General features: G+C 50.0%; 1 protein-coding gene across 1 annotated transcript in view; it reads left to right on the plus strand.

The window, feature by feature from the left end:
- LOC136110472 (dynein axonemal heavy chain 9-like) overlaps nt 1-24,268 on the plus strand; it is a 60,818-nt gene that overhangs the window by 3,601 nt on the left and 32,949 nt on the right. The window contains exons 2-8 of the mRNA XM_071817540.1: nt 1,056-1,142; nt 3,486-3,693; nt 8,313-8,478; nt 11,867-11,969; nt 13,217-13,456; nt 21,193-21,354; nt 22,144-22,340. Of these exons, the coding sequence (XP_071673641.1) occupies nt 1,056-1,142; nt 3,486-3,693; nt 8,313-8,478; nt 11,867-11,969; nt 13,217-13,456; nt 21,193-21,354; nt 22,144-22,340 (1,163 nt within the window). The remainder of the gene's footprint in view (nt 1-1,055; nt 1,143-3,485; nt 3,694-8,312; nt 8,479-11,866; nt 11,970-13,216; nt 13,457-21,192; nt 21,355-22,143; nt 22,341-24,268) is intronic.

Here is a 24,268-nt window from a genome sequence, read left to right on the forward strand (position 1 = left end):
CTGGGGGGACGGGGTGAGGGGGTAACCAGGGGGCTGTGCAAGAAGCCGGGCTGACTGTCGGCAGCCGGAGGAGGGGAGCGCTTTGCTCTGGGTCGGGGGACCCAGAACTGGGGGGACGCAGCAGCTCCGCGCCCCGCCCCGGGGGGCCCACAGCCCCATGTCGCAGCACTTTGCAGCCGCAGGAAAGCGCCCGGCACTTCCGGTTGATGGGCGCTCTGGTCACGCCCACAGCCCTCGGCTGACAGACGGAGCCCTCGTTTAGTGAAACGCCTGGGAGCGGAGAAGCTTCTGGAGCACTGACCGTATACGGGCCCAGCTCGGATTCCCTTGGGCTTGACAAGGAGGCTGTGGGACCTTCCGGCGGTTTCGGTGCGGGGCTGCGGGCGGAGCGTTGTCCTCAGACTGCGGACCCTGCGGGAGCTCCCCGGGCCGGCCGGTGGTTGTGTCTGCTGGGGACCCTGCGGAGCCGCCAGCTTTCGTGAGTGGGGATGTGCCTTTGGAATTGTCATTCAAAGGGTAGATGAGCACAGCTCGGCTTTAGCCAGGACGCCTCTGTGCCTTTAGTTCTTGTTTTTCCCTCACCTTCCCTTTTGTGCGGAGCGGCCCGGCCCGGGATGGGGGGGGTGTGGGTGTGTGTGCTGAGGGAACACCTCGTACCCAGCAGCCTGCTCCGTGCCGCTGCTCCTTGTCCCTGCATTTATATACGATACACAAATGTAAAGCAAACGGGGGGGGTGCGTGGGAGCAGGAGCGGCTGGGGGCTCCCGGGCCGGGCCTGACGCCTGCAGCGCCTCACGCTTTCCCGCTCCCGTCGCGCCGCCATCTTCGGCGCGGGCAGTGAAGCCGCCGCACTGAGGCCGTGCCTCGTGCCGCCGGGGAGGAGGGGAGCTGGTCGCTCTGGGAGCCGCTCTTGGGAAGCGGGCGGCGCACCCCGCCGAGGAGGGGGAGTTAACGTCCTTCGAGTCCTCCTGCTCGGGTACCGGCGCCGTTCGGGCGGTGGCTGATGAGGTGTCTGTGGCGGGGCGGGGAGAGCGCGGCCGCTGTGCCCTCACTAGAGATGGCGGCGGGGCGGTCTCTCGCGCGGACAGGACGGCGGCCGCGGGGAGCGGCGCTGCAGCCCCTGGCGGAGCTCACGTAGCTGGGTGAGGGGACGGGACCCCCCCCTGCAGCCTCGCTGCCTGCCAGGGAACCCCCTTCCCCTTTTCCAAACCTCCCGTTCCCCCTCAGCTCAACCCCCCCTTTCCCAGCCAGAGGGAACCCGTTCTCTGCCCGGCCCCCCCATCTTGGGGTCACTTGTCCCCTGGTTCCTGAGGTTCCGCCGGGTGGGCGTGGGGCGGGTTTGGGTCGGGCTGAGCCGAGGCCCGGCTCCCGGGGGGATGCTCTGCAGGGAACACCCCCCGCCCCAGGAGCGCTGCTGCTCCGGTTTATTTTCATATTTCCCGCCCCTAGCACTGCGCCCCAGCAATGAAAAAGCAGCTGGTAAGCCTTGCACTATGTCACCTTCACATTTTCCAGCTGTCAGTAATGTCAGGGTGGAAGATGCTGTCTAGGGACTCAGCTGTAGCTTATCCTTTCTTGAGTGCCTTTTCTCCCACCCTCACTTGGATTAACAATAACTCTTTCACTGCTGGCCTTCATCTGTCGTCTCTGAAAGGCAATGCGCACACTGTATGTTGTCCCATCTGTCCCTGGTGATGCTTGCAGATGGTTCTGAAAGTACTGCACAGAGCAGAGCTATGTTCTTGATACCATAAAAACAGTGGGTTTGTTTCTGCTGGGATACAGTGAGGTTGGGGGAAACCATTTCTTGAGGATCTCAGCCAAAACTTGTTGCTGAGCTTGGTTCCCCAAGCTGGGATGCCAGCAAACAGCATCTGTTGTTGAAAGAGCCACAGACCGGTCATTCAAATGTGACAGTGTTGACAACCGAGGGCTTGGAGACGTCTCTGTTTTTAGGCAGAGGAGACATCTGCTAGTCAGCCACTTCTTCCTTCCCCCATGCAAAGGTCTTTGGGATGGCCTGTTCACAGGGGAAGAGCAGAACACAGCCTGGAAGAGGTAAGACAGCTGGTGGTCAGACAGTGGCTGTGGCCAAGGCAGGACTTCCTTGGGTTGCCACCCACCCCTGCACAGCTCTGCTTGGCCTTGTTTGGGACGCATCTTTTATTCAGAGGTTGGTGCATAAAACCAGTCAAAACGTTCACAGCAAAAGGCGAGTGTTGGATGATGAACAAAGTCCTAATTCTGTCTTTTGGTAGCGAGTATTTTCACTTTCTTCAGGCTTTCCACCATTTTCAGTATTGATGTGAGCACAGGAATGGAGCAGGTTTGCATGTGTATTTGGAAATGCTGTTGTTTACCTCTAACCTTTAACGCTGCTTCTATCTGTGTCTGCTGCTGGGTGATTTCAGCCCACAGAGTATCATAAATACATAGTTGATTGATATTTAAAATGAAGAGGAAAAAAAAAAACACAGGAAGCAAAGATACTGTGTTGAAATGCTCTGTTGAGTAAGAAGAAATTCCTGGTGTTTTCTGTTATTCAAAAGTATTTGCAGTAAAATCAAAGTAAATGGCTGCACAGTCCAGTCCAGGACTTCAGGTGCCAGCTCTGCAGTTGCTGGGGCTTTCAAGATTGGTTTTGTATATTTTGTATTATTTTCTCTATTCTTATTAGTAGCATTAGTAAAACATTTTTAATTTTTCCAATTCTCTTCTATCTATCCTTCTTTCCCTCCCAATCACCTGTCCTGAGTGGGAATGGGGGAGAGAGAGGGGCTGAAGGTGGGGGAGAGGGGGCTAACAACACATCTGCCATGGTTGTATTGTCACCCCACAATCAAAACCCTTGACACATTCTTTATGAAGTACAACTCAATTACCCATCTTTCTTTACTGTACTTTGACTGTGAAGACTCATCCTCCATCCATCTTCCAGAGCTGAGTGATGTACATGAGGCGCAGGCTCAGAGACACCTATGAGCCAGGGCTGGTGTGCCCAGGGTGCGGGATGGAGGTGCGTTTGGCCTGCAGAGAGAAGCAGGATGTGGGACAACGTAGTGACAAAGTCCCTGAGACACCATCTCGTCATTCTGCGTGGCTGAAAATAGGGTTGTTTATATGATTTGGACGAAAAATGAGAGTTGCTGCAGGTAGTGAATTGCGTTTGCCAGCTATGCCTTTCTTTCCTTTTAGAGGTGCCACAGTGAGCAGATGACTTGTAAAAATTGTTACCATTTTAGCAAAATGTGTGTTTGCGGGGAGATCCAGATGTTGCTCTCAGCATCCCGCTGTCATTGTTTCGTCTGTACAGATAGTTTGACTTGAATGGTTGGTAGCAGTGTATTGTTCCCTTCCTAGCGCCATCTAGAAACTCAGGTCACCGCACTCATTCCTGGCTCTCCCAGTTTGATGTCTCCTCAGAACATGGCAGTGGGGTGGTGCCACAGATGGGTACACTTACCTGCTCGTTTTGCCCCTCTCAGGCTTGCCTGGTGCCCACCACCGAGACGGTCCGTGTGCGGTACTTCATGGACAGGCTCCTGGAGCGCCGGCGCCCCGTGATGCTGGTGGGCAACGCCGGCACGGGGAAGTCTGTGCTGGTGGGGGACAAGCTCTGCTCACTGGATACAGACGCCTATGTGGTGAAGAAGGTCCCGTTTAACTACTACACCACCTCTGCCATGCTGCAAGGTAAGACAATGGCTGAGATGTGGGACTTCTGCCTGGCAGGTCACCAAATTCCTGGGGTGTCCGTCGGGGTTTGGAGCTGGGTGTGCACTGTGGGCACTGCACTGGCACCCACTGACTCTTAAATCCCACTGTGAAACTCACTGGTCCGCAGACTCCTGGTTTTATGGAAAATGGCATTTCCCAACATGAGGGATTGAATTCTGAACACCACGACTCTGGTTCAGGGCTGTGCAAAGCACACACTTAAATCTGCTGCTGTTCTCTACAGCACACAGCTCGTACTTGACTTGAGGTGTGTCTTTAATACGCTTGAATTTAAGCCCGTGCTGAATAGAATGGGTTGCTTGGCTGGGATCTAAGCTGTCCTCAGAGTGCAATGATGGGAATTGCATCCCAGTTGTCAGTGAGGACAGTGCTAATGGGGATGTGCAGGTGCTGCTGGTTCCTGGGCTGTCCCCCGCATCCTGATGCAGCCCCGTGTGCTCCCACGGAGCGGGTGCCACATCCCACCGCCCCAGGGGACACGGCTGCTGACCCTGGGAGGCTCTGACCTGGGGAAGCCCATGAGAATATCTTTGATGAGGATTTTGGCACATCAGTGACAGATGAAGTTTGAGACCAGGATAAGGTCAGTTCTGCTGTGTAGTCTTTTCACAGATGAAGAGAAAGAGGGAATTGTTGAAAAGTGACTCATTTTGGAATGGTATTTTCACTTTCAGTTTACCTAAAGAGAGAGGATAATTTTCTACATGTATTTATTAATCAGGAATGAAACAACCTTGCTTGTTTTGAGTTGAACAACAGCTGTGGGTCACTGTAAACCAAAATAACTTCCTTTATGGAGTTTGGTCTGACCCAAGTGTCCTGAAATCCCTTTACTCCCTCTACAGGACCAGCACCAGTGAGACCAAGGTTTTAACCTTCACCATGTGGGTTTTTCCTGGCCAGGTGGCCCTGGGGCGAACACGCTCACGGCCATGAGCATCACAGCCCCTGTCTGTGCTCTGCTGGGCTCCCGACACTGCAGATGTTTTAAGGAAGGTGTCAGAGTTTAAAGTTGCCCTGTGGGACTGATCCACTCGCAGAGGTGACAGCACAGGCTCAGCCCACGCTGTGTCACCTGGGGCTGTGTCGTGGAGTCACGGCAGCTTTCTGGGGCAGGTCTGAAGGGTTTTGGGTCTTGCTAGTGTGTGATGGCTGCAGTCTCCCTCCTCCCTCCCAGGTGCCCCTTTGCTTTTTTCCCTGTGTTGGGGTCTCTGCAAAATGCCCTTGAGCTGCTAAATGGGCTGAGCTGTCTGTCTGTCTGTCTGTCTGTCTGTCTCTCTGTCCAGCTGCCTGGGTGGGGGACAAAGATGCTGAGGGACCTAGAGATTCTTTCTTATGGGGAGAGACTGAGAGCTCTGGGGCTGTTGAGCTGGAGAAGAGAAGCTGAGAGGGATCTGATCAATGGGATCAATATGTCAGGGTGGCTGTCAGAGGATGGACCAGAGTCTGTTCAGTGGTGCCCAACGCCAGGGTGAGGGACAACGGGCACAGACTGAAACACAGGAGGCTCCATCTGAACATGAGCAGAAACTTGTTTGCTGGGAGGTGCCAGAGCCTGGCCCAGGCTGCCCAGAGCGGGTGTGGAGTCTCCTTCTCTGAGACATTGAAACCCGCCTGGACCCACCTGTGTGATCTGCTCTGTGACCCTGCGTGAGCAGGGGGGTTGGACTGGGGGATCTGCAGAGGTCCCTTCAGCCCAACCAGCCTGGGATCCTGTGATTCTGTGAATGTGCAGCCGTTTGTCTCCAGCTGGATGGGCGAGTGTGTGCAGGTGTTATTTGTACAGGCAGACCTGGCACCGTGTCCCTGGTCATGAGCTGTGGGCTGAGTCAGTGATTTTCTTCCCCTGCACAGAGGAGCAAGTTGTCTTGTGTGTGGATGAAGATGTGGTGGTGAGATTTGCATTGAGAAGCATGATTTATACTGCTTGGCCTGGATCCCTGCTGCTCATTTTTTAGAGTTAATTTGTCCCTTTTTGTGTAGTTTGTCACTTGGCTGCTTTATTCTTTTCCCCAGCAGGCACATCTTTAAATTTGTAAAACATGGGCACAAAGTAATTTTGGATTTTTTCTTACTTAAAAAAGATCCTAACCTGAGTTCCAGTAGTTCCTTAGACAAGGTGCTTGTTGCTGCAGAGATGTATAAGATGCAGCCCTTAGGGGAAGCAGAGTTGTTGTTCAACCCATCCCTGCATCCTGTGGCTTCCAGAAGCGCCATGTGCACAGGGGTTAAAAGGAGCCCAACACTCTCTCTGCCTGAACCTGGGGCCAGTTTGGGGATTTTCTGTAGTTTATTGTGACTAAATACCACATTCTGTGGCATTTGCCCTGGGCCTCACTCTGCTTCGTGCCCTCTTGGGCCTCTGCCCCTCCATCAGATGTAGCCCTGACTTCTGTCATTCAGAGAAATTGCAATAAATCTTGTGGTTTTTTTTGTTTGGGTTCTTTTTTTCCCTCTCCCTTGCTCACCAACCAGAAGGTACGAGGTGTCCAGACTGTTTCTTTGAGGTGCTAGTTTGAGTATGTGTCAGGATCTCACACAGACACACCGCCCCTTATTATTATTGTGAGATACGGCTTTGAATTAAAATACCACTTCCACGAACATGTCACTTGATCCCCAGTAATTGCATTTCAGTGTGATGAATCTCTTGCATACTTGTTTAACCTCAAAAAGGGCTGATTTTATATGTTAATTAGGGACTAATTAAATTTAAATTAAATGCTTATTTGAAACACTTAATTTAACTTGCTACCAGAAATTTCAAATATTGTGGTTTTATTGAACGGGGAGAGAGGCTCCGCTGAGGAAAGATTCATCATTTTTCGTAGCACAATCCATTCCTTTGTGCAGCAACTGTCTGTGACAAGAAATCAGCTGCATTTTGAGTGGTGAGCAAGGCAAGCTGTCTGCAGTGCACCCAAGCAGGAAAACCCAGCGTTTTGAAAGGTCTGTGATCTGAAACAAACCAACGGAATATAAATCTTCCTTAACAACTTTTGCACGTGATAATAAATGGCTTAAAAAAACTCCCAGTCCCGTTTACATTTGCCAGTCTTCCCTAATTACAAAGAATTGCTACTTACCGTGTGCTGCTTTATAGCACCTTATAGGTCTGTTGCCAACCCAAAACTGCTAATGAAACAAATTCTTCGAGTAAGCACAGGGCAGAAAACCCACCCGGGGTCTGGGCAGAGGAGCGTTGCTTCCGTTTGCTTTTCCACTTACTGAGACAGTAAAGGTTGCCTGGGCTGCAATCAGAGGAATCAATAACCTATAGAACATGATGTGCAGCGACGTGGGGTGATTTTTATTAAATATCAGCCCAGGATTATAAATATTCCCCACGTTTTATGAGCTAGAGCAACATATGACCCCAGCCTTCTGCTAAAACAAATTAAAGTCTTCCAAGGCTTTGAAATGCGAAACTGTTCTCTCCGTGCTTTCCTTTGCGTGTGCGTGACCCTACTTGAAACTAGGTGGTAATTTGACAGCTCGTGTTGGAATTAAGTCTTGTCACATTATCTGGAGGGTTGGGTAACGCTGGTGAGAAGATCAGGGAACTTATGATTATTTGATGCATTTAAATAAAAGTGTCATGTTGGTTGTTCTGAAGATGTCCAGGAATTTGGCCCTGAGATCGCCTATTTTTGTCTAACAGGGTAAAAGATGCATATATTCACAAAACCAGCAGCTTTGCTCGTGGGCTTCTGTGCCCGCAGCATCCGTCTCCCTTTCTCCATCGCAGCGCCCAGTGCCTGCTGCCCTGGCCACGCTGCAGTTGCCGCATCGTCGGGGCAGGCAGCAGGGGATGCTCACTGCTCTGGCACAGCCACCTCTGCAAGCAAGATTTCATTTAAAAAATTATGCAGAAGAGATTCAAAAGGCTTTATCTTGCATGAAAAGCTCTTGTTTGCTCTGAGGTAGACATGTTTTGTAGCAGACGAAGTTTGTTGTATTTTTGTTTGGAAGGAAGAGTTGAGAGCTTTCTGATTTAAGTCAAACCAAAGTGCTGACCAAGGGTCCCTGCAGGGCTCCCAGCTGCACTGTAGAATCATAGAATCAGTTTGGTTGGAAGAGACCTTCAGGATCATCGAGTCCAACCGTAACGCAGCTCTAGCACTCTAGTCCCTGAGAACCTCATCTCCACGTCTGTCCAACCCTCCAGGGCTGGTGACTCCAGCACTGCCCTGGGCAGCCTGTTCCAATGCCCCACAGCCCTTTGGGGAAGAAATTGTTCCCCAGATCCAGCCTCAGCCTCCCCTGGTGCAACTTGAGACCATTTCCTCTGCTCCTGGCGCTTGTTCCTGGGGAGCAGAGCCCGACCCCCCTGGCTCCAAGCTCCTTTCAGGCAGTTCAGAGATCAGAAGGTCTCCCCTCAGCTCCTGTTCTCCAGCTGAACCCCCAGGCCCCTCAGCTGCTCCTCATACAGCTGCAGCTGGGGGACATCTCAGCTCCTTGAGGGGCCGCTGTAGCTACACACAGCACAGCATTGAGCTGGGCTGAGAAATCATTTTTATTTTGCAGCAGTTGCTCTCCCAGTAGATGAGCTTTGCACCTCTGCCTCCCTACAGGTATGCTTGAGAAACCTCTGGAGAAAAAGGCTGGTAGGAATTATGGCCCTCCAGGTACCAAGAAGCTCGTGTACTTCATTGATGATCTCAACATGCCCGAGGTGGACGCTTACGGGACAGTGCAGCCCCATACGCTGATCCGGCAGCACCTGGACTACGGCCACTGGTAGGAGCCTGCTTGGGCTTGGTTGTCGGAGACCTTTTTGTTCAGCTCCAGTGCTGGGGAGTGGGTTTGAGAGAATCTCAAAGCGTGGGTCCCTCTTCCCATTGCATACTGCTGGGCTAGAGCTGGTTGGGAGGCTCTGGGTGAACTGAGAGTTGAGCACCCTCAGGGCTTCCCCTGTCCCCAGCAAACAAATTCACTTAGAATCACAAAACGTCCTGAGCTGGAAGGGACCCGCAAGGATCATCGAGTCCGGCTCCTGTCCCTGCACAGGACAACCCCACAGTTCACACCGTGTGTCCGAGGACGTTGTCCATCGCTTCTTTAATACCGCTTGATTGCTTACTCATAGCTGGGTTGAGAGGAGCTTTGCTCTGCTCTTGCTGTGGCTTGTGACTGTGGTCCCAGTGCAAAGCCTGCGAGGGGAGCGCGATGCTCGGCCTTGCTGCCCCGCGACGCTGAGAGCAGAGGCGGCTGTGGATTTGGCCTCAGCTGGGGTGAACCCCCCTGCTGTGAGCACCTAACATTGTCTTCTGTCAGGCAGCAGCAAACAACCATTATCTAGGCAGAGGTGATTTGAAGGAAAAGCAGTGACTGTTTCGGAAGGAGATTGGTGTGTTTTACACTTTAGCCAGCAGCTCTGTGTGGGACATGAATATTTGCATCTCTCTCCACAGGGAATCCAGGGCAGGGACACATTGCAATTTCCACTCTCCTCAGCTGTGTGCATGCCTGAGCTCTGCCAAAAGCTTCCGAGGAACAGAGACAGTGGAGCGGAGGCAGAAATCTTGGGCTGTGGGTGTCAGGGAAGTCAGGCAGATAGAGGGTGAGGGAGCTGCGAGGGAGCGTTGGAGGCACAAGGGGCTGCAGCGAGGAGTAGGGGGATGCAGTGAGGCGCAGAGGGATGCAACGAGGTGTGGGGGATGGAGTGAGGCATGGGGGATGCAGCGAGGTGCGGTGGGATGCAGCAACGTACAGGGGATGCAGCGAGGTGCGGTGGGATGCAGCAACGTACAGGGGATGCAGCGAGGTGCGGTGGGATGCAGCAACGTACAGGGGATGCAGCGAGGTGCGGGCGGATGCAGCAACGTACAGGGGATGCAGCGAGGTGCGGGCGGATGCAGCAACGTACAGGGGATGCAGTGAGGTGCGGTGGGATGCAGCAACGTACAGGGGATGCAGCGAGGTGCGGTGGGATGCAGCAACGTACAGGGGATGCAGCGAGGTGCGGTGGGATGCAGCAACGTACAGGGGATGCAGCGAGGTGCGGGGGGATGCAGCAACGTACAGGGGATGCAGCGAGGTGCGGGCGGATGCAGCAACGTACAGGGGATGCAGCGAGGTGCGGGCGGATGCAGCATGCCATGGGTCCCCTCCCAGACACATCGAGGCCTTCTGCCCATGTGCTCAGCAGTGCCCACTGGGCACTGTATTGCATGCAGGAAGTTATCATCTCACCAATATAATAGGCTCAGGTAGGATCTCTCAGCAAAGCATATTTTATTAACGATTTTGCAAGGTCGGGTGTTCCACCTAAAGGTAGGCACACAAAACAGGGCAAAAAGCCACTGCTTATATCCACCCCTAATCCCAACTGCAAATTCCCTCCCCAGTTCCCCGTTGGTTGGGTACGGCAGGGTTTACAGACTACCTGACACTTCCTAGCTGCCAAGGCTCAGTTTACCTGTCTCACGACTCCATTCTAATAACCCTTCCCATTATTTCTTTATTTTCATTGAAGGTGTGTTTTCTTGACTGTCTGAATTTTAACCACTGGAATGGTTTTCAATTCCTCCACACCCGCTCTGGGCAGCCTGGGCCAGGCTCTGGCACCTCCCAGCAAACAAGTTTCTGCTCATGTTCAGATGGAGCCTCCTGTGTTTCAGTCTGTGCCCGTTGCCCCTCACCCTGGCGTTGGGCACCACTGAACAGAGTCTGGTCCATCCTCTGACACCCACCCTGAGATATTGATCCCATTGATCAGATCCCTCTCAGCTTCTCTTCTCCAGCTCAACAGCCCCAGCTCTCTCAGTTTCTTGTCACAAGAAAGGTGCTCCAGATCCCTTAGCATCTTTGTAGCCACCGCTGGACTCTCTCCAGTAATTCCTTGTCCTTCTTAAACCAGGGAGCCCAGGACTCCCTGTCCTCCCCCGGCAGCAGCAGCCTGCTGACCCTTGTCATGTCCCACCTGGCGCTATGGTTGGGGGAAGTGTGACTGAGATTTGTCAGTCCCCTGGGTTGGAAAAAAGTACATACAATCCTGAAGGTCCACAAACAAAAGACCTTTATTTTTTGTAGCTTGGTCCAATTGGCAAATGACTCAGTGGCAGAAGGATTTATGTTACTTAAGCTCAATCGATAAACAGTTTAGCAGCGAAAAGATTCACATGAAAGAGTTTTGTGGCACAAGTGGGGCTCTAAACCTTATGTTACTGTATTACTCACAAAAAGGAAGGCAAAGAAATAGGAATATAGGAAGGAAAGAGAGAGGAAGAAAAGAAGGGGAAAGGAAGGGGGAAGGAAATGGGAAGGGAAGGAAAAGGAAAGGGAAAGGAAAGGTCTCACCACCCTTAGGGCTCCGTGGTGTGTTTGAGGGGTTTGTAGTCTCAGGTCCAGTTCCTACGCAGGAATGCTTGGGTCTGTAGTCAGGGTTCAGCACCCTGTGGTGTGTGGTTCGGTTCCCGTGGTCAGCCCGGTGGGTGGAAGGGTCCCCAGGGTGGCACCCTGCCCGTGCTGGCACAGGTTTTATAGGGTTTATAGCCCTCGGGATCACCTGGGCTTTTGTGCAGGCGTCACTGGGGGTGATTGTGGAAGATGGGGGAGGCCCGAAGGGTCTCTCAGCCTGGGCCTTGACACCGTGTCGGGCCTGTCAGCGCACAGGCTGCGTGTCCTTCAACACAGCACTGCCTGTGTCACCCAGCCTTTGTCTGTGGCTGTCACCTCGGCCTTGACATGTAAATCACCATTCACCTGCTCACGATGGCCCGTCTCCCATGACTGGGTGTTGCAGGGCTGGGTTTGCCACAGTGTTTGAGAGTCACCCTTGTAGTCTCTCACACCCTGTCCCGGGTTGGGATCAAACCAGAGACACTCCTGCTGTTTTCTGCCATTTCCATGCAAGTGAAGAGTATGGCCCAGGGGCTTTGCTCATTGCTTATTACTGATAGAAATATTAGCTACAGGTTGTTGAAGCTGAAGGATTTCCACCAGGAGCAGGACTCGCGTGTGCCAGGCCGTGTACAGATAGGCCGGCAACCTGGGCCTGGGCCTCATCTTGGCAAGACGCAGAATTTGACCCCCTGAAGACAAGCGGCCTCTGGCAGCCCAGGGACACGTACTGAGAGAGGCAGTGGCCGTGGTCACTGTGCTGCTGCTTGTGTTTTGCCCGAAGGTACGACCGGACCAAGCTGTCGCTGAAGGAGATCACGAACGTGCAGTATGTGTCGTGCATGAACCCGACGGCGGGGAGCTTCACCATCAACCCTCGGCTGCAGGTAAAGCCCTGCACAAGGGCAGGTGCATCGCTGGGTTTATTTTGGGGTGGATCATTTAAACGTGAGGTTAGAGGACAACCACTGGCAGATCCTGCTGTTGTTTTATCAGTACAAATGGCACGAATCTGTCGAGTGACTGTGATTCCTAATAGTGAAGCACCGAACTGGGTCCCTTATTCCCTTGTTTGTTTTTCCTCGCATTCTGCAGCTCCGTCAGAGGAGGAAGTCAAAAGTTGCCAGCCAGCTTAACACCTACTTTCAGGACAACCTTCTGGTCCATACAGGCAGATTTTGCCTTCATTTAGCTCGTATTTAGCTCTGAAGCATGGTGCATTAACGCCGCCTGCTTTCCAGAATTGTCTGATGCAGCTGTCAGTAAAAAGAGGTGTGGGGGAGAAACCCAAACGAAGAAAACAGACAAAACTAAAAAAAAACCCAAGCCACACCAAAACACAACAACAACAAAAACCCCAACAAACCCCAAACCAAGCAACCAAACAAAACCAACAAAACAAAGAACACCAAAACCAACCAACCAACCAACCAAATCCCCCCAAAAACCTAACCGAACAAAAAAACCCCAAGCCAAACAAAAAGCAGTTCAAGCGCTGCTGATAACAGAAGATTTGGGAAGAGATCTTAAACATTAGACTTTGATTTTTGGGAGCTGCCAACCGATGGAGGGACTGGGTAGCAGTGAGCAAAATTCATTTCATCATGGAGAAACCTAATGACCAGAGTCAGCTTGGACCCTGGCTCCTCTTCAGCAAGGTGTGGAGTTAAAATGAAGTGTCCCATGGGCAACTTTGCAAGTTCCAAATTAGTAAAGAGGTCCTCTGGGAGATGGCACCTTCCAGGGGCTGCTCTTAATAGAGACAGTGACTGGGCTTTGTCAGCGGTCGGTGGGACCTTCAGAGCCCTTTGGCTCTTCAATGGACTGCACTTCCAGTGTAGCATTGGTGAGATGCAGTTGAAAATCCCTGGTTTAGTGAGCAGAGTGATGTCACTTCCCACCTGAGCTCTGCTGGCAAACTGGGAGAGGGAAATAACCTTGTTCAGGTGGACTGCAAATCAGAGAATCATAGAACAACCCAGGTTGGAAGGGACCTCAAAAGATCATCTGGTCCAGCATTTCATGGGAAAGGGAGCCTAGATGAGATTATCACAGCAAATCCCCAAGGGCATTTTGCTTGAAAGGTGTTTTTCTACCTCTCTGACCTTTCCATGCCTTCCTTTCTCTCCCTCAGCGTCACTTCTGTGTCTTCGCGCTGTCCATCCCTGGGCAGGATGCCTTGTCCAGGATCTATAGCACCATTTTAACGCAGCACCTGACAAGTGGAAATTTCTCGGGGGCTGTGCAAAAATCAGCTCAGCAGCTGATTGCCCTTGCCCTGGGACTGCACCAGAAAGTAGCCGCTACATTCCTTCCAACAGCCATCAAGTTCCACTACATTTTCAACTTGAGAGACTTCTCCAATATCTTCCAAGTAAGTGCAGTTGCTGTCCTGTGGGACTTGAAGCTTGTCCCGATGCTACAAGAGGCTGCGGAGCTGTGTTCCTCTAGCTCTGGTGGGCAGAATGCAGTCTCCTACCTAAAAATGACACAGCACATGTGTGCCCTGAGTAAAGTGGGTGACCTTAGGCCATTCCTTAATTCCTTGTTAGTTTTGGATGGATTCCAGAACCATTGCCCATGGCTTTGAGAAGCTTAGTTACTTTCCAGCCTCTTGTGGTCAGCGGGGAGGGATGAGTAGTTCCAGATGGATGTGCAGGTTTGGGGTGGGTTGAAACGCCCTCTGGCTGTAGAAGGGACCAGCTGAAGGGAGCTTTGGGCTTCCGACTTCAGCACTTAAATGACTGATGGTGAGTGCGATGGAGCTGCGCTCATCTTTGGGAGCCTCAGTTCCACACGTGTAAATGTGGGGATTAATGGCACTGTTCCACCACACAGGCAAATTATTTTATTGTACTGAAGCAGGTGGTGGATAGTTAGTGGGTTACTGGCCCTGAAGTTAGATCCAGCTTAGCTTGTTGGCCTGTACTGGCATGTCCTCTTAGCTTCTTGATGGTCAGATGCTCAGTATGTGCATGAAGGGTGGCATTTAAAAAGGTGATAATTGAATCAAACCCAGCTTTGACTTAATTGCTAAAACTGAATTTCCACCAGAGCCAGTTCTGTACCAAGGGGAAGTTGTTCAGATTTAGAAATATTTTCTTCCAACAATGGAGAGACTTTTTTTTCCCCTGAAATCTCATACTTTGAAGCAGTAGATATTACTGCTCAAAGAGCCTTTCAGAGTTTAAGGCTGATTAGTAAAATTTGAGAAGGTTCTCAGCAGCCAAATCGAGAGGTTTGGAACACCATAAACTCTTGTAGAACCCCGGTTTGTAACTTGTTGCTGTCCTTCTTAACACCTGTTCTCCTAAGTACGTACTGAAAGTTCGGTGCCTTGTGGTCTGGTCCATCACACAAGAACTGAAGTAATGACGTAGTGGGAAATGCAAAAACAGGGCCTTGAAAAAGTTAATAACTCTTTTGTGCCAAGAAAGAATCAGACCTGTCACTTATGCTCAGCTAAACATCAGCAGCTTTTGATGTTAGATGTGGGTCGTGTTAACTCCTGACTTCTAGTTAATCTGTGCTTTGAAAGGCAGAGAGAGAAAAGCAGCATTTCCATGGGAAGCTTTAATTTTAACTGTAACCTGCTTGAAAGGTGCTCAGGTTGTGGGATATTAGGAAATGTCCTGCCAGGTCTGGATGCTGGGGCAGGAGCAGCGACTGAGCTCAGGTGTTGTTTTGTTTATCACGTGGCTTCAGGAGTGGGGGAGTCTGGCTCCTGGGCTTCATAATGTTTATTTAAATAGTGGTCCAATTTTTCTTGAAATCCTTCCTTACCTTTTGGATTCATTCTTGATTATTCCTTCACATTAAATATTCTTGAGTTTTTGAGATCTCCTGATATCCTGTTTGTCCCTACGGGAACACAATTTTCTTCCTGAAATTGAGTGTGAAAGAAGCTCTGGACTCCGGGAATGCATTTCCATGTGTTACTTTCATTCAATCTTCATAAACTCATAATTTAGCTCATACTCTCTTGTCCAAACCCTTCTTGTGCAGTGCTAGCTTCAAAGTCAGGTCAGGCTGATCAGCCAAGTTTTGAATGTTTCCATGACTGGAGTTCCCATAACCTCTCCGACCCTTGTCACACCACTAAACCCACTCCACGGTGAAGCTGATATATTTTTATTTCAGTTGGAATTTCCCTTCCTGCAGTTTGTTACCTCTTGTCCTTTTGCTATACACCTCCAAAAAAAGTTGGCTCAGTCTTCTCTATAACTCCCTATTAGGTAGTTGTAGACAGAGTCAAAGAATCACAGAACAGTTTGGGTTGGAGGGACCTTCCCAGCTCCCCCAGTGCCACCCCTACCACGAGCAGGGACATCTTCACCAGCTCAGGTTGCTCAGAGCCCCATCCAGCCTGGCCTGGGATGTCTCCAGGGATAGAAACAGAATTAAAATTCCCCTTCACCTTTTCCCCGAGCTGAACAAACCGATTTCTCTCAGCCTTTCCTTGCATGTCCTGTCCTCCACCATTTTATGACCTTGGTGGCCTCCGTTGAACTCGTTCCAGTATGTCAATGTCTTTCTTGTCCTGGGGGCCCCAAAAGTGGATTGAACCTCACACAGCTTTTGTCTGCCTGTCAAGGTCCTTCCCTTTGCGTTCTGCGTGGTCAGTGCCAGCTGCAGCCCTGCTGGGAGAGCACTGCTGGCTCCCGCATGGAGACACCCACTGCCCCGGTACCAGCCCCTGCGGAGCACTGGAGCTCCAGTGAGACCTCGGAGCCTGCTGGGCCAGCCAGTTCTCCACCCACCTTCCAGTCTACCATGGCCCATGACCCTTGATATGATGCTAACTGGGAAAAAAAAAAAAAAAGATAAAGGAATAAACAACCCCCTTTTCCTGGTTAGGGACATGTGAGTTTCCTTAGCTTGTGGGCAGATGGAGAACTGGTGGATGTAGCTCGGTGCATGTTGCCTTTTTCAAATTCCTTTTAATCCCAGGCAAGCAATCAAACACCGCCTGCACAATAGCTGTGTGTGTGAAGGGCATTTGGAGATTGTTGTTTTACCGACTGTTCTGTAGTTATACAAGCAGCCAATGACAACTGTTAAAGGCACAAAGCACGTAGAAATTGCAGCTGTGGAGGGGTCAGCCCCTGGACTTGCTGCCGCTGTGCTGTGATACTGCTGGCTCTGCACAGGTCCTTAAAATGGCTCCATTTGCAGCCTGTCCAGTGGCTCTGTTGTTATCTCACTATTATATACATACTGTTATATACATAATATATTATATATTAATGCTGCACCTACCAACCTTAGAAGCCCAGCTTGATTCGCTTTGTCAAAACTGCCTGACAGCTCTTATGACAAGGAGTCCTGTGCTAATTACCTCATTACAAAACACTCCAAGAACTTGTATCTTAATTGCTGCAGCTAATGAATTTGGACATTGTACGCATGTGAGTGTTGCACAGAACAAGGAAGACGGCCCCAAATCAAGTCAGCAATAATTCCTTTCAACAGGTACAGGTCCTTACTGCTCTCATGTTTTCCCTTCTGCACCCAAGACCCATTGCCACCTGGCTCCAGCTGGTCAGGCTGATGTCTGCGTTGCTTGGAGCGAGGGTTCAGCTGAAGGTGACTCCAGGTGTTCACTACAAATGATGGCAAAATACCAGAGAGATTTGTCAGGTATTGGTGAAACCAAAGGGAAAAGAGCAACCTATACACCCAGGGGTAGGAGGCTCGGCAGGCAGCAGTGGATTGACTTTGTCAAGCACTGTTCATGTTTGTCCTGACTGATTGGAATGATCGTCTCTGGGGGTCTGAGTATCTTCAGTGGGATTCCCTTTTGCCTGGCGAGTCGCGTCCTCTCCCCCAGCAGAGAAAAATGGGCATTTCTGTCTGTAGTGCATCAGCTCTTCCTCATGGACAAACACGGAGAAGAGCTCAGAGGAACTGTGTTTCTGAAGCACCTAATTCACTGGAGGTGAAAGGAGTCCAAGGTGACTGTCCTCTTGTCAGACATCAGCACTTTGCAGATCTAAGGTGGGATTAGGCTCCAGTTCAAGGTGCTCAGATTCAGGTAGGTGAGGATATCCAGGTTCATCCGAGGCTGTGGAGGCCAGAAGGGTGTCCAGCGCCCCATCAGGGACACAGGTGTGGTTTCACTCTGTTGCCCAAGTGTGGGTCTCTAATGCTTTTTGAAACATGTCAGGATATCCAGCCTGGGTTCCAGCGGCTGTTCAAGGACACAGGTGTCTTCTTCTGTTGTGTGGGTTCCTGTCTGAACTGCTTGAGCCATGTTGTTTTCCAGGCTGCCCTGGCTGTACAATAGGTTTCTCCTGAGATGAACCATCTAGTTGTGTTGACTTGGGAAGGCTGTGGGAAATTCCACGTATCCCTACAGAGCAATGATTTTCATCCACTGTTCTCATTTGATTTTTGTCTCTGGACATCACCTTCAGCTGGAAAACACTAAATGCCTCAGCATTACAGAATCCCACATAATCCCAGCCTGGTTGAGTTGGAGGGACCTCTGGAGATCCCCCAGTCCAAGCCCTGCTCACGCGGGGTCACAGAGCAGATCACACAGGTGGGTCCAGGCGGGTTTCAATGTCTCAGAGAAGGAGACTCCACACCCGCTCTGGGCAGCCTGGGCCAGGCTCTGGCACCTCCCAGCAAACAAGTTTCTGCTCATGTTCACCTGGAGCCTCCTGTGTTTCAGTCTGTGCCCGTTGCCCCTCACCCTGGCGCTGGGCACCACTGAACAGAGTCTGGTCCATCCTCTGACAGCCACCCTGAGATATTGATCCATTGATCAGATCCCTCTCAGCTTCTCTTCTCCAGCTTAACAGCCCCAACTCTCACTGAGTCTTTCCTCATCAGAAAGATGCTCCAGACCCCTACCAAACCATCTAGTTGTGTTGACTTGGGAAGGCTGTGAGAAATTCCATGTATCCTTGCAGAACAATGATTTTCATCCACTGTTCTAATTTGATTTTGTCTCTGGACTTCACCTTCAGCTGGACAGCATTAAATGCCTCAGCATTGTACTCAGTGCTGCTGCTTGTCTGGCGTCAGCTGGCCAAGGGTGAAACTTTGGTTCAGGCCCTCAAGTAGAGATAAGCTGGTCTGTCCTATGTGACACCAGGGTAATGTGTGTGTTGTGGGGGGGTTTGGCTCCCAAAGGGGAACATGAGTCTCCAGGGAGGTGGCGACTGGCAGAAGGGCTGTGGGTGAAGAAGGGGGATGAAGAGGGGAAGCCAGCACTGGGCATGGTTCCTCTGCTGAGTACACAAACACATTCGGGTCACTGCTGACCTGGGAACACACCAGGGTCTGGGCTGAAGGATGCTGCTTCCTGATTTTTAAAAAGAATAACAAGGAACCTCAAAATCTATGACCATCTTCAGCCCCCTGGGCTCGTGGCTGGTTTTAAATGACTACAGAAGGCTCAGCAAGTACCGTAATAATTTGTAATAATCTAACTTTAATTTGCTGTCACGTTTCACTGGAAATATGAGGAGGGGCTGGAAACCACAGTCAGGGATGACAGGCAAGAAGGGGCTGGAGCAGGGTTAGGCAAGGTCTGCAGGAACGGCAGCCTGGCTCCTGGTTGTTGTGAGTATATAATTTACTGTTACTGATGTTACTGCTGCAGGGGCAAGGTCACCCTTCAGTCCTTTGTAATCCTTTGGGCTCATCAGAAGGTATTATCTGTTACTTTCGCTCTGTAGTGGGTCCCGTCTGTGGTTCAAGTCCGACACTACTTTGTCTTGCACTTCTACAGCACCTTTTCGTGCCTCTGGGTCCCACCATGCACTGCAGAGTTAAATTGATTGGTACGCTCCAAGCAATTTACCCTTGATTAAAGCAGACAGGTCTCTGCAGTGACAGAGTTGTGGATTATGCTTTTTAAAAATACATTCCCCGCTGGCTCCTACCAGAGAAAGCCCTGCTGCTGTCTTTCTTTCCATCTGAAAGGGTTACCATGGTATTATGCTCTAAATTATATCTGTCATCTCTGTAAAATAATAATCATAGACCCAGCAGGGTTGTATTTTGCTTTTTATTCCTATTTCTAACAAGATTTTGAAGCAGCATGTCACATTAAGATCTGTGGCAGCTGGGGAAGAGCAGGCTCTCTCCTCCTGACAGCCAGACAGCAGCGGGGGCTCCGGCGTGTCCTGCTGCTCCACGTCGGCTCCGCTGCCAGTGAACTCCTCACTCCTTTGCATGGGGAGGGATTTTCATGTTCACCCTTGGTTGAGCTCACTAAAGAGCCCTGCAAACTTCAGGCTTGAAGCACCGAAATGCACCTTGTGTGTTACGTGCTGACATTGTGGCTGAGTTGGGAATGACGGCGGCGAGATGGGCGCAGGGTCAGCAAGAGTTTGTTTTGTGCCTTGGTCTGGCACGGTTGTTTGGCACAGCTTTACCTTGGGTTTGGCTGGCGTGTGGTTACCTGAGCCAGTCTGGTTTCACAGCTTCCCCCTCCTTCTCTCTTCCCATCTCTGCTATTTTTCTTCCTAACAGAGATCCAGGTGCCAGCAGCTGCTCTATCGCACATGGCAACCACGGTGCTATGGAACAGGCTGCCCAGGGCAGTGGTGGAGTCATCATCCCCGGAGGGGTTTGAAAGGTGTTTAAACAAGGTGCTTAGGGACATGGTTTCATGCTAGAATTAGGGTATGGTTGGACTCGATGCTCGTGAGGGTCTCTTCCAGCTGAAATGATTCTGTGATTCTATGCAGTGCCAAGGGGGTGACTGGAGCCTCTCGTCAACCCTCCCTGATATCAGAGCAGATTTAAAAATTGGCACTTTAAATAGGACTCTTGAGTTTGTGGCCCACACGCTGTTGTTGTGTTTGTCATTGTTTTCATGTCACCGCTGCTGAGGCAGCTCCAGGCTCCCCAAGAAGAACGTCAGGAGAAAGGAGAGCAGGTGCTTCATCCAGCAGTGCAGGACAGCTAGAAAGGGGTCGCTATGCTGCACTAGTTAGTATAATTTTAAATGTTATTTAGACTGCAAAGAAAAAGTTATTTATTTTTCTTGCCTGGTCTCCAGGGATGGTTCATCCACCACCTCTCTGGCCAACCTGGGCCAGGCTCTCACCACCCTCAGGGGCAGCAATTTCTTCCATATCTAGAGCGTCCCCGTCGCTCTCTGGGGACGCAGCTGGTTGCCGTGGCAGAGCCTGGTAGCTCTGCTGAGAGGAGTCGGGAGAGTCGGGTCTGTGAAGTGAAGGAAGGGGAGATGTTCAGGTGTTAAGTTAATAAACTGCTTACAGATTTGTGAAACGTGGATTTTCTTCCCTCTGAGCCTTACATTTGCTTGCATCAAGAACACAACTTTTGTGGCTTGGAGTGTCTTTAGAGTGACTTTTTTTTAGGACCTGATGGGTTTCACCTTATTCTCTTTGAGTCATCAGCTCTTCTCACTATCTTTTCTCTGAAATAAATAAAATAACAGCTTGACAGCTGTAATGACAAATGTGAAACCCAAATGATTTGAGCCATGATCCATCGAGCTGAGATGGCCTGCTTTACATTGCTTTTAATACATTTTATGTTTTGTGTGTAAATAATTAGATGTTAGGAATAAAAACTGTCTGTTTAATACATGCCATTGAAAACCCTGGGTGCTGTTAATAGGCTTAGTAATAGGTGACACCTCTTTGAAATATAATTCTTTTATGCATTTTAATAGAGTTCATGGTAAACATGCTGTGATAAGCAGACAGAAACTAGTATTTCCTGCAGCCAGAATGCACCTAATTAAAATTAATTGATTTTAGAAAAAAATCATCACCGCTAAGATGTCCAAACTATCTTCTTCTTGACAAAGCAGCCGTGCTGTGGTGTTGGGATGCAGAAACCCGCCCGTCGGGCTGGTGTCTGACCCTACGCACTCTTGGAGATCAGGCTGCGCTGGGGATGCACTTTGGCTATTAAAATTGGTGTAATATATACAATTGCTTTGGGAAATTGGAGGTAACGAAGGGCACGTTCTCCAGGGGCTTCTTCAGAAGTTTATTTGCAGGTTGTTACAGTAACTCTGCATTTTGAGTGATTCAGCCCCATTCAGCCTGGATGCTGGGGAGACATCAGGCCCTTCAGGTCAAGGTGGGGTTTACTGCTGGTCTCTGCACCCCACAGGGCCTTCTGTTCTCTACCCCGGAATGTCTGCAGCACCCCCAAGACCTGGTGAAACTCTACCTGCACGAGTCAAACCGAGTCTACCGGGATAAGATGGTTGAAGAAAAGGATTATGGTACCTTTGATAAAATCCAGCTGGAGACGGTGAAGAAATTATATGACGTAAGTGTTGAGGTTCATAACTCTGATAATAACGTACGTGCTTACAGGAAAAAGGTTCCTTGGGCAAGAGAAGTTTGACCCAAGGTCTGCCAGTCTCTCACTTGCATGGAGTGTGATGCTCTTGGTGGGACACCAGGAGCAAAATCTCTGTCAACTGCTTCCTGGGCTGCCAATGTTGGTATTTGGGTGAACGATGCTCTCCCTAAGGGCACCGGGGAGAGGAGATTTCGGCTCTGTGAATTAATTAAATTATTTTATTTAAATGTCTTGAGTCTTGTGGCAAAAGCAAAAGAGTCAGATCCCCAGTCTTGGTGGGAGTAAAGTGAGATGCAGGCACAAATCCCTAGTGCTTTCCTTTTTTTCCAAAATATCTTCCTAATGGAAGCTCTAGACCTGCTTTGCTTCAGTCCTGTCATCACCCGGCAGTGTTGCCATTGGAGTCCTGCAAATATCACAGTAACGCAGACAGTGCTTTTTCCTCTGGCTGTTAATCATTGTCCATGCAACAGTGTCATGCTGTAGCTGTTGCTGTGGGGCTTTTCTTGTGCTCACATTTTCTTAAGGTGATGAGTTCTTGTGATTTACAAAAGGTCCAGAGCAAGTATTGGGGCTTTATCCTTTCCCTTTCCTTCCCTTTTGTCGCTCTTTCCCCTTTTTCAACACACAGGTGCAGCTATATGGACATTTTTTGGAACACTGTGCTTCACTTGGAAAGATGACATAGAGCTGCAGTGTTTTCTCCTTTACTTCTTATATACCTTTTTTAAAAATTATTTTTAAATTTGACAGGACATTGAGGAAACTTTAGAGCAGACCAAGCGAATGAACATTTATTGCCATTTCGCTAAAGGCGTTGGAGAACCCAGCTACAGGCCAGTTCCGACCTGGGAGGAGCTGAACAAGATCCTTGTGGAAGCCTTGGACAGCTACAACGAAGTCAACGCTGCCATGAGCCTGGTGCTGTTTGAGGACGCCATGTGCCACGTGTAAGGGAGTTTTCTGTCTTTATGCTCTCATTGTAGCTTTTATCCATGCAGATTGTTTCCATGGAGGTTTCTGGAGGATGTCGGTATCCATTATTAGAGCAGAAGGAGCTGGAGGTGTGCAGAAGCTTCATCTGCCCACGTGGTGTGTCCTGCACAAATACTGCCCTGCTTCTCCAGCTGCTGCTGGGGGGATCTTTTGACACTGTGAGGATGCGGGGCTGTCGGATGGAGGGTCAGCATGCTGCTGGTCGTTTGAAGTCTGGTTGCTGTTACATCTTTGGCCCTTGATGCTCTGCATACGGCACAGACGTTTATTGTACATGACATTGATCAAGTGCTTTTTGTCTTCACTTGACAGCCAGCCACAGAACTAGTTACACCAGGATGTCCCTAAATGCTTTCACAACTGGGTTAGAGGCACGTTTACACAATTCTCAGTGGGATTTTCAAATGTATATAATGTGAGATTACGTGAATTCAGGCTACTAGTTTGAATGGACTGAGGCACTTAAATTGCCTGGATCCTTTGGAAAGCCTGCTTGCATTCCGATGCCTGGAGGTCCAGCTGGATTCCCTGTGGAAACTGGACACGTGGGACTATATGAAAATAGCGAGCCTCCGTTGATCATTATGAAGCTATTTACATGCCTGTGGTATGGATCGTGACACGTACCTCCAGCTCTTATACATGATTTAAATGCTTGTTGGGAATTCCACAGAATCACAGAATCCCAGAATGTCAGGGGCAGCCTGGGCCAGGCTCTGACACCCTCACCATGAAGAAGTTTCTTCTCCAATTTAAGTGGAACCTCCTGTGTTCCAGTTTGTACCCATTGCCTCTTGTCCTGTCATTGGTTGTCACTGAGAAGAGCCTGGCTCCATCCTCCTGACACTCACCCTTTAGATATCTGTAAACATGAATGAGTCCCCCCTCAGTCTCCTCTTGTCCAGCTCCAGAGCCCCAGCTCCCTCAGCCTTTCCTCACACGGGAGATGCTCCACTCCCTTCAGCATCTTGGTGGCTGCGCTGGACTCTCTCCAGCAGTTCCCTGTCCTTCTGGAATGGAGGGGCCACAACTGGACACAATATTCCAGGTGTGGTCTGATTTTTGGGGGCTGAAATGCAGACCTGGCCTCAGATAATTTCTGAAGATGAACCTCCCCTGTAAATCATAGTTTTAACTGATTTTGCCTGGAAACATTGTATCATGAAGAGCAGGTTTGTGACTGAGCTAGAAGGAAGCCGCTGTCCTGCTGCACGCTTGTGTGGGTGATTTCAGGTTTGCTGGACCTGGTAACCTAATGCAGTTACTCTCATGCAAATTAAAAAAATACATATATATATATAAATTTCTACTCCTTTTAACTAGCTGTTTAACCAGTTCTGTTCTAAGAGCTCAGCAATCTGTTCCTTTTGCGGTGCAGCGTGCTGGCTGTGCTGGGGCATGGCTTCCCTTATAGTTTGGGCATTTACTTCTTTGTATTAATGAGTCATATGCAACCTGATGTCCATTGGTGTTTCTGCTTGCAGAAAGGTGACAGTAATTTTAATCTTGTGCTTCTTTTGCACTTTACATAAATTGGGATTTTCAACAAAACCTGTCAGTATCCCTCCAGTTAATATTGTGAGTAATCGGGAAGGCGAGGTTTGAGTATTCAGCATGATTTTCACTGGAGCTGAGTGATTTCGATTCAGCGCATTTGGAAATTGCGTTTTGCTGAAACACACAAATTATTCCATCTCCAACAGCTTATGGATGACATCTTGAATTTGTTGTGAAGTTTCTGTTGGGAAAAAAAAGTAAGGGAGTTAATGTATGTGGGGAGGTGGGGGATATGGGTCAGTCACCTCCTGACCCGGGGCTCATGGTGCCCATTCCCAACGCACACCCCGTGCCCTTGCTTTTGGGGACAGCCAGCTAGAGAATG

The sequence above is a fragment of the Patagioenas fasciata genome, chromosome 20, assembly GCF_037038585.1.
Source record: "Patagioenas fasciata isolate bPatFas1 chromosome 20, bPatFas1.hap1, whole genome shotgun sequence".
NCBI lineage: Eukaryota > Metazoa > Chordata > Aves > Columbiformes > Columbidae > Patagioenas > Patagioenas fasciata.